Source organism: Seriola dumerili, unplaced genomic scaffold (genome assembly GCF_002260705.1).
Source record: "Seriola dumerili isolate Sdu_G_001 unplaced genomic scaffold, Sdu_1.0 BDQW01001298.1, whole genome shotgun sequence".
Classification (NCBI taxonomy): Eukaryota; Metazoa; Chordata; class Actinopteri; order Carangiformes; family Carangidae; genus Seriola; species Seriola dumerili.
Genome location: NW_019175553.1, coordinates 376,544 through 386,922, shown reverse-complemented (window position 1 = coordinate 386,922; position 10,379 = coordinate 376,544). Strand labels below are relative to the sequence as shown.

The 10,379-nt window shown below is 45.0% G+C and overlaps 1 protein-coding gene across 1 annotated transcript in view; it reads left to right on the top strand.

Annotated features, from left to right (window-relative positions):
• Window positions 1-4,673, top strand: part of LOC111238328 (TRAF2 and NCK-interacting protein kinase-like) — a 47,116-nt gene extending 42,443 nt beyond the window's left edge. The window contains exons 30-32 of the mRNA XM_022767767.1: window positions 724-883; window positions 4,128-4,267; window positions 4,398-4,673. Coding sequence (XP_022623488.1) covers window positions 724-883; window positions 4,128-4,267; window positions 4,398-4,481 — 384 coding nt within the window. The 3' untranslated portion in view covers window positions 4,482-4,673. The remainder of the gene's footprint in view (window positions 1-723; window positions 884-4,127; window positions 4,268-4,397) is intronic.
• Window positions 4,674-10,379: the final 5,706 nt, after the last annotated feature.

Sequence of the window (10,379 nt, the reverse complement as noted above, 5' to 3'; positions counted from 1 at the left end):
CCAACACCCCCCCTCCCGTGTGTCGCCCCGGCAGATTCAGGGTCAGGTGACCCCGCACGCCATCGTGGTTCTGCCCAAGACGGATGGCATGGAGATGCTGCTGTGCTACGAGGACGAGGGCGTCTACGTCAACACCTACGNGGCTTTCTCCACACCTCCAGAGAAATAGAGGTAGATAACATTTTACTACAACATGGAGCTAGAAGAGATTTCTACATGTTTGTATATGTAGTTATTTATTTTTCTTTTGTATGAAGTATTTATTGTATTAAAGTATAACGTTATATAAAGTAATGCTACATGCTGCCACCACCACCATGAGTGAGTGAATGATGAAAGGATGAGTGAGAGAGAGAGAGAGAGAGAGAGTGAATGAGAGAGAGAGAGAGAGAGTGAATGAGTGATGGAGTGGGTGAGTCCGTGTCCTCCTCTAACCCTGGTCTGGTTACAGTCAGAGATGGACGGGGGAAGGAGACGGTAACCACAGCAACCGCCTCACATTGCTTTTGGCAGTCATGAATCACGCTGTGCTCATGTCTGTTTCCATGGCGATTGCGTGGCTGAGGAGCGGGAGACTCTATTGTTGCAGCAGTTTCTTGTCTCTCAGGGTGGGGAAGGAGGGGTTAAGGGGGGGTCCAGAGCCCCTGTGGGCTCGCGGCAGCTCCTAACCCCCCCGCCCCCACCCCCCTCCAACACCCCCCCTCCCGTGTGTCGCCCCGGCAGATTCAGGGTCAGGTGACCCCGCACGCCATCGTGGTTCTGCCCAAGACGGATGGCATGGAGATGCTGCTGTGCTACGAGGACGAGGGCGTCTACGTCAACACCTACGGACGCATCACCAAAGACGTGGTGCTGCAGTGGGGCGAGATGCCCACCTCCGTCGGTACGTCAACCAATCAGCTCGCTTCTCCCTGACCCCTGACCTCTGACCTCTGTAGGCGGTCTCAGCAGATCATCTTTTCACCCTCACTATCTACCACACCCCTCCTCCGTTCAAAGCAACACTCCTCTCTCTCCTCCTGCCTTTTCCTTTCAGTCACACCTGTAACAAGAAGAGAGACTTAGACTCACCTGTTTCCATGACTGCTTAAAGGAATACAACAGGTTTTTGGGGAATTCAATAACCGACTGCTCAACTTCATTATAAATGATGAGAACGCACAGTGTAGACGCCAGAGTCTTCCACACGCCACTGATTAATCCCTTCATTCATCACCTGAACACTTTCAGAGACACTGTGTCGAGGGGCTTTATTTTCCCGAGTGACACAAAGACACAAAGATCAGTGGACGTGGCTCTAAAATATTAATTATGTATCATATCGTATAATATAGTACGATTTTATATCATAATATTTATACATGAACTTAATAATAAGAAATAATATGTTTTGTTTTTTGCATGTCACGCTCCACAGGTTTATAAATATCTATATAAATGAGCAGTGTAGCTGAAAACTATCTGAGGTTAATTATGATGCTCTGCATCAGCTGATTGACGAAATAATCAATGAAGGAGCCAACAATCAATACTTTCAACAATCAGCCCTTTTCCGCTGCATGGTACCGACTCCATTCGCCTCTACTCGCCTTTATTGGTTTTCTATCAGGCAAAAGTTGCAGATGCTACTATCACGTCCTGAGGTTCCAGGTGAGCTGAGGCGACACCCAAAGGTGACGTGAAAACACCTCAGACGACTGATTGGTCGGAGAGAATCGCCACCACTGCGCCACCGTTGCACGAGGCGGCGGAACGCTCTCAACGAACCCGCCATTTTTTTAAAACAGCTGTCGTCACCTGAGGAGGAGCGGACGTTTCTCTGTTCGGTATCCTCCACTGTTCATGTGCATGTTTTCATTGCCGTCGCTATAGTAACGATGGCGCATCGAGTGAGTATTATCTGCAGTGGAAAAAGAAGAAGTCGAATCGAGTCGGTACCATGTGGTGGAAAACACACCTGGAGGGGGGGAGGGGCCAGTGAGGGATCACACCTTTGTGCTGCACTAGTGGCGGTGAACGCGGCGTGACATCCTCCTGGTGACGCCCCCTCCTGGCAGCCTCTGTTTGCTAACGTAGTAGCACTAGACTACAACGATCCACCGGACGCACACGAAGAGGTTCACTGTCGATATTCTCATCACTTAACAGATAAGTTGACCAAAGGTGTGACGACCCAAAAACTCAGAGTATCCCTTTAACGTCAAGTGTTGAACATTCATCTAATGCATGAGTTGACAACAACACGTCCCACAGAGCATTACCTCTCTCTCTCTATACACACACACACACACACACACACACACACACAGACTGTGGTCACTTTCCTTCTTCACACACTTTTCTAAGCGTTGGGGGAAATGCTCGTGTGTTGTTGGTGTTGAGTTCCTGTCCTCTTGTTCTGTGCGAGTGTTAACTGTGAAATATTTCTAAAGGGATTTTCTCATCCATTCTTACTTTCATCCTTGATTGCGTGAGAGCTCTAAAATAACTCAAACCAAACAAAGTGTTTGTCAGCAAGCCTGAAAGTGAGATGAAAGCTCTGCGTTAGATCACAGCGGAGCGCCGTGCATCTGAATCGATCTATTATTCATCAGTGCACTCAGTCAGAGCTCGCCGAGAGGAAACGGGACACGGCTGAGTTGAGCAGAGCCGAGCACATCAAGGATGGATCTTGGATCTTATGATCCGAGTCAGTCAAAGCCTCTATGTTTTTCCATTCGGCCCTCACTCTCTGATTCTCAGGTGTCAGTGTACAATATCCTGATTGATTAAACTTGTATGATTGACTGACTGTGTCTCTGTCCTCGAGCACCGGTGCTTATGTGTTGTGTTTTCGCGTGTGGACATCATCTCCTGTTAACATGTCTGTTTGTATTTTACTGTCAGACCAGAGTTTCTCACAGCCAAGCCCGGCCTCAGCCCCCCCACCCCACCCCCACCCCACCCCACCCCCCCCCCACCCCCCAAAGAAAAAAAAACCTGCATCGTACATATTCTGCAAACACGCTGCTGGTTGATCCCCGTCCTCGGCAGGTGGGAGCTGCTTTTTCTCCACAAAAGTAATAAGAGAAAAATAATTATGCGAGCAGGGTCAACCAGGGCAGAAGCACCTGAAGTCACGCTCACCCAGAGCAACCAGGAGGAGGAGGATGAGGAGGAGGAGGAGGAGGAGGAGGAGGAGGAGGAGGCCGTCACTGAACAGGCCAGAAACTGATGCTTTAATAATCCCTGGAGTTCATAAACTATCCTCAATGAGTAAATCTGTGCTGCATTCACAAGTCAAGTGTTTCCTAGTGTAGTTACTGTTCTGTACAACCCTTCAAACCTGATTAAGTTAATATATTAAGTCAAAGACCTTCCACTGGACTTTATCAGCGCAACAGAGGAAGGTGTACGTCGTCAGATTTCCTCTCTGTTGATGCATTTCTGCTGGTTTTGACGTTGCACATTTCAGCAAGGTGTGATCAGAGTGCCGAACAGTGATGTCCTCCTCCTTCGACTATCATTAAACTGATTGGCTCGACATTTACAGTCCATGTCGTACTTGTCCATGAGAGAGAAAGGACCTAAAAGTAGGTAAGCCCTGCCCCTGGTCTTATTTTCATCAGGTAGCAGCCTCACTGCTCTCTGATCTGTTCAGCTGCCGATGCTTCAGATTAAAAGTCTTCCATTAATGAACCTCTGGAAGGATTTTATTGTGAAACAAACTCTTGTCACGCTGCAGCTCACCTGTAAAGTTCAGACCACCAGCCTCAGTCAGAGACGCTCGAATAAACAATTAAAATCAAATACTGATACCAAACCACCAAAATCAATGGAGACCCAGTGAGCGGCCTCGTGTGTTGTCCTGCGTTACCTGTTGCTTTGACAGCACCTTCCCCCAACACCAGACTTCTTCTCACGAGGAGCTCAGAGGTCGTGATCGTTCTCCTCGCTCAGAAACTGCTGCAATAATTTCCTCCCGGAGGTCGAGGCGGAGGAGGCCTCGAGGTGTGACTGGCTTGGGTGTGAGACAGGTGCTGAGTCTTCTCCTGTCCAATCCCTCCCCCCTCTGTCTGTGTGTGTGTGTGTGCGCGTGTGTGTGTGTGTGTGTGTGCATGTGTGTGTTCCCTCTCCTGCCCCTGCAGCTTACATCCACTCCAACCAGATCATGGGCTGGGGAGAGAAGGCCATTGAGATCCGCTCCGTGGAGACGGGACACCTCGACGGAGTTTTCATGCACAAGCGAGCTCAGCGACTGAAGTTCCTGTCGGAGAGGAACGACAAGGTGAGTCCGAGTCACCTGCACAGCTCCGCCTCCTTATCCTTTATTGTGTCAGTTAATGTCCATGAAGCATCTTACATTTCAGTTCTTCTATCTGTGACGCCGTCCTCTCCCCCTCGTCTCCTTCCTGCAGGTTTTCTTTGCCTCGGTGCGTTCTGGCGGCAGCAGCCAAGTCTTCTTCATGACCCTCAACAGAAGCTCCATGATGAACTGGTAACCCCTCCCCCCTTCGGCCGACAACCCTCCTCTTCTTCACTGAACATCTGAACCCACCGCCGGGAGACGAGGGACGACAGGAGGACGAGTCGTGTGTGTGTGTGTGTGTGTGTATATATATATCTGCGTGTGTGTGTTCATTGGAGGATAAACAATGAGCTGCTGAACAGACAATTGGAGGAGTTAAACCACAGGAGCGTCCCCTCCCCCCACCCCACCCCCCCACCCATTCACATACAGATACCCTCCAACTGTAGGGGGCGCTGCAGGCCTCGTAGATGGCGTCACTGTCAGTGGACGACGCCTTCACCTTCCCTGTGGACTCTTCGATCGGGACAACGGTCGTTCTTGACACTTTAAAGGCTGTGACATCACACCGGGTAGCCTTTGACTTTCCCGTGTGACTGGAGGGGGGAGGGGGGGGCGCTGTGGAGAAGCTCTTTGTGTAGCACATCAGCGATTTTCTTACAGGGTGTTCACACTGCGAGTGCGTCGGGAGATTCGTCGCTCTGCGTGTTGGCGGCGACGCGAATCAGACATCTCTCACTGCGCTGTGTCGCTATGGCGAGTAAACACTTCCAGGTAGCGACAATAGAGGAGGAAAACTCCTGAGGCTGCGGCTGTTCCTGAGACAGTTTTAAACTTCATCCCTCAAAGTAAAAGACAGAGTAACTCCACACTGAGCCAGTTCAAGTATTTCCCTCCGATTTGGCCTCGTCTTCGTCGTGGATCAATCAGTAAACTCTAAGCAGCTGTTGAACTGTGCGGTGGAGACTGATGAGGAAGCAGCTGCTGACCAGACGTTGGCTGCGATGCACAGTTTGGTGTGTTTGATGATAATTGTGGATTTTACACTGTGTGATTCTGGGCTTCTCTCAGACTAAAGTCGACAATCTTTTAACGAAATCTTTGACAAGACGTGGTGAAATCTCTGGTTCTGGATCTCACTGTGAGACACGCCCGCCGTCAGCTGACTCGGCCGAAGGTCTGGCTACAAGATGTCTGACCGCTGCTGCTATGAGCCACGTTTACCGAGCAACCAATCGACACATGGAATGTAGGGATGCCACGATACCGATACTGATACCGATCTTCTCTGACACGCATTGCAGATGTCGTACGTTATATCAGTCTCGCATGCTTCCACATGGCCGACATTTTTTGTTTCGGTGGGAGGCGGGACTTAACTACGCAGAGTATTAACCGCAGGTTGTAAGGTGATAGCATCTGCCGATCACTAGGGATAGGTACCAAAACCCGGTATTGAACGAGCCCCGGCGCTGGAGACCGGAGTATCGATAAGCTCGGTTCTGCTTTCGTTACTTGAGAAATAAAGAAAATAAACTTCCTGTTTATTGTTGCGACAAAAAAGTTCTCTCACACATTTTATCTCACCAACTCCGTTTGTCTCTTCCAATGTTAATCGAGCGCTTTCGATAAAAGTAGTAGTACCGTTAAAATGTTAACGATACCCATCACGTATTTGTGATCAAAATCATCTGAGGGATTGAAATCACAACGACAACACGGGCGATCTGGTGGAACGTGAGAAGGTATTGATGAGCGGTTAGTTGCAGCACCGCGGCCACTTTGAGTTTACCGCTTCTTAAAGGAACGACGTGAGTTGACGACCTGGGACTTAATTAGACTCATCTCGCACAGTGTGACATGCAGTTATCTCTTGACTTATTGCACAGCGTGTCGGCACCTTAAGGAGAGACTTTCCCGGTCGGGGGCAGAGATCTGCACCAGAAGTGACTCCAGACTCACTTAGTGTCTGAACCAGCCTCTAACCTCTCTGAGCCCAGAGCCAAATGCTGAATCGAAACCTTCTCTCACGGTGACGACCGGTCGACTGAATCTCAGCGGGTGTTTCCTACACCGACATCTCGTAGCGTCAGATGTTTTTGTCACGATGCAAAAAAAAACACACCTGAGGCGGCAGAGATGCGCTGACCTTGAAAAGTCTCTCTCTCTCTCTCTCTCTGTGTGTGTGGGAAACGGTCAAGCTGCCGTGACTTGATGACAGTGCCGCTCACAGTGTGAACACTCGTCTCGAGTGCTGCTGCTGCTGAAACACCTTCTGTGTCTCGTCCCCATTAGCAGAGAAAAATACTGCAAACAGGCAGTTAGTGTCACGGGGGAAATGAGACGCTGGGTCGGATTGATCTACTGTGGCTGCGGTGTCCTGGTGTGTTCGTGGGAGGGGAAGAAGGCAGGTTGTAGATATTGTATTATTGCTGCAACAGCAACACGATAACAAAATCTCCACATCACTTCTCACGAGAAGAACTTGGCCGTAGAGTAGTTGCCAAACTTCTGGAAGTTTTTACTTTTGCTGCCCTTCGTTCTCTCCACCTTTTACTGTTCTGTGTGCACTGCACTTGTGTAAATACTCACTTTAATGTTAAGGACAGACTTTGCAAAACAGGTGAAGAAAAAAAATAACAGTCTTGCTCTTTTGTTTGTTTTTTTTTTACCTCTGTAAATCTGTCCGTTCTCTAGCTTCTCTCAGATGGGAGGTTTTTCCGAGCGAGGACTTTCACACACCTTTTATTTTTGGTTAAAACTCTTGAGTTTACTCTGTTTTTCTCTGTAGTTCATCACTGTTTATTTAGTTGTGCATTTTTGCATGGTGGACATACATGTTTTACCTGTCGTCACTTGTTATGAGTTGTAAGTTTAAGGCAATACGGGGGCGGGTCTGACTGGAGACGCCGGACGGTGCGAGACAAACTCTCCAACACTGAAATGATCGTTTAACATCTTCTAAGTTACAGTCAGATAAAGATTGAACACTGGAAAACTTCACGTTAACCATTGAGTTTATATTTTAGGCATTTTATTTGATGCTCACACCCAGAGCAGGACGGGGCTCAGTTTCACTTTGAACGCCATTTTCCATTTTTGGAGATGGTGAACGGTTGCGATGGGGCTACGGGAGAGGAGAGCGGCTCATCTTTCTCTTGATTTTGTTGTTCATTGATCTTTAAGGATGCGACGGGTGTAAGCGACGCCGCTTTAAGGCCAGCTGAAGCCTTTGACATGTGCAGGATGTTAACGTTAACGGGCACCCTGTGAATAAAGGTCAGGAGGCGGGGTCAGTCTGAGAAACCATAGATAGAAAGAAGATATATATACTGTAAGAATTTTCGTTATGATGATATCTTACTGATCATTTTAGAGAAAGACAAAAAAATAAAGTTCACTTATTAAAGCTTAGTTGTCTTTCTACAGAATAGAGAACATAGCTATAAGGATTTCTAAAAAAAAAAAAAATACAATGTTTTTATTGTGGTATTATTTGTATTTGTATTTCAATTTTTGTACGTATCAAGACTGTGAACGTATGTACGGCTGTCAGCCCGTGAGCGCGTGCGTGCGTGTATGTGTGTGTGTGTGTGTTTGAGTGTGTAGGCGAGCAGGTGTGCGCACAGGTGTGTGACATGCATGTGAGTGTATGTTTTCACCTCGTCTGAATCACTGGAATCAGTCAAAAGACAACCTCAATCTGGTAACACACATCTGTGATATTGGAAATTGTACAATAAATGTCCTCTCCTTGTACAGCAACAGCACCTGCTCCGCTCTCTTTCTTCACCTCACCTGTCGACAGGTCGCGGGATGACTGATCCTGCAGAATCCACCAGGTTTTAGCACCATGAAGTCGTACTGCATGCACAGGATGAAAAGAAATAAAGGAAACCAAACATCTCACACTCTTGTGTTCACTTCCTTAACATGTTATCGACTGTGCTGGATTCTTCGGTTTCTTTTGACAATCTCTGATTCGATGTTTGTGCTTGACAAATAAGTTTGATTGAGAAAAAATGAATTCAAGTTTCTATTATTTGTTTTATAGTAAAAAGATTAAATATTTTCTTGTTATAACAAACATCAGCTTGATATAACAGATACAGTTCTTTAAAAAAAACTTCTTTTTTGTTTGTGTGGCTTTTTAAGAATTAGGACTTTGGTGACGTGAATTATTCTCACGTAAAATTCAAAAATCAAGAATAAATTAGTGGAAATAATGAAAATAGTCAATAAGTGAAACAAGGTCAAGACTTTTCCAACACCATAAAAACTATATTCATAAATTTCCCTCAACTATGAAGGAGATTTACAGGTCAAAGCTGTGGCAGGATTTCTCTCTTTTATTGTGTCTATGACTCCTTTTATCCTGCCTTCAGTCAATTCATATTTTAAGTTTATTTCTTATTTTGAGACATTGAATACCTGCCTCCATGTTGATAAATGGTTGACAACGATGGAAAGAAGTCCAGGACTTTACTCTTCTATCCCCGACAAAGTTTGATAAGTTGTATTTTATAAATAAACCGATATTCCATCCAGTAACCCCCGAGTGGAGATGAAGATTTACAGGTCAAAACCATGGAAAGATAAGTGGAGAGTGGAGGAAACGCTGTGTCTGCTGCTGCCTTGTTTTCTACAAATGCATTGACTTGCTTTTAGCAGAGCTCTGAGAGAACAGATACAATTATAGGAGGAAACCAAGAAAACTTTGTTACCACATGAATCTTAACTCCATTATTTAGTCATTCATAAATCTATTATCCCTGCAGTTCATTCCAGGTCGTGTTTCACAGTTCAGGTTTAATTACAGCATGTGAATAACTCTGCTGACATAAAACTAAATGCACTGATGTTGTCCAGATAATAAGACATATCATCAGACTGTACAGATTTACACTTACACTTTTACCAGGTCAGTTTATGTCAGTTTTGTGTTTTCAGCCAACGGACGATTATTTTTGATACTTAAAAACACAAATTTGATGGAATATCACTTTTAAATTTGTTCAGTGCAGCACATTAACACACCAGTATTATCAGTAATGGAAAATAACAAGGTGCATTTAGAGTACAGCACAATTTTGAGGTACTTACTTCATTTGACTCCTGTTTAATGTGACATGTACAATCACATTCATACTACATTTAGTTATTTAGCTATTATTACTTTGCAGAATTCAGATTGTTCATTGAACAATATGATCAGTTGAACTACACAGAAGTGTTTCACATAGATTAAGTTAGACTAAAACTACAACATCCACATGCAGCTTACATGTTAAATCATCAATAACAATGATCCATTTGTATAATATATAGTCAGAGCTGCAACAATTCATCAATCAATTCATTTTATATTCAATATATCAATTTTTTAATCAACACAAAATTAATCAGCAACTATTCTCATAACCAGTTAAAACATTTCTGGTTGTAGCTTCTGTGTGTCTTTGGGTTTTGGACAGTTGGTAGGAAAAAAATCAAGATGTCAACAAGGGCTGAGAAAATGTGATGCATTTTTTTTTTAACTTATTTTATAAATGGATTACCATTCTGCTATTTATTTTTGTCCATCCAACAGCCCCAACATCAAGACTATTATAAATAAATCAGAATTATTATTTTTTTTTAATTAAAAAGGAAAAGCAGCAAATTTCTCAAATCTGAGAAGTTGTAATTATGAAATCAACTTGATTTTCTGTTAAATTGACTCAGTGATGCACACTGTTAGGTAGATTAAAAAATAATAAAACATTATATTTTATAAACTCTTCTTATAGTTTGTTTGTATAATCTTAATTCGTAAAGTATCTGAAGCTGTCAGATAACTGTATTGGAGTAACAACTTTAATATTTCCCTCTGTAATGTAGTGCAGAATTGGAGTAACAGTGTTTAATATTTTATACTTACTAAATGGTAGTAAATGGTGGAGGTGGGTGCGGATGCTCCAACCCTTCTTGGGCCGCAAAAAGACGCCTCCTTCCTGCCGTGGAATCCTCTAGACGCCGCGTATTTAGGAAGTGGGTTGCCAGGTTAGCCTCACACATGGCAACCCTTTCTGCCAGACGTCCACCGGAACTC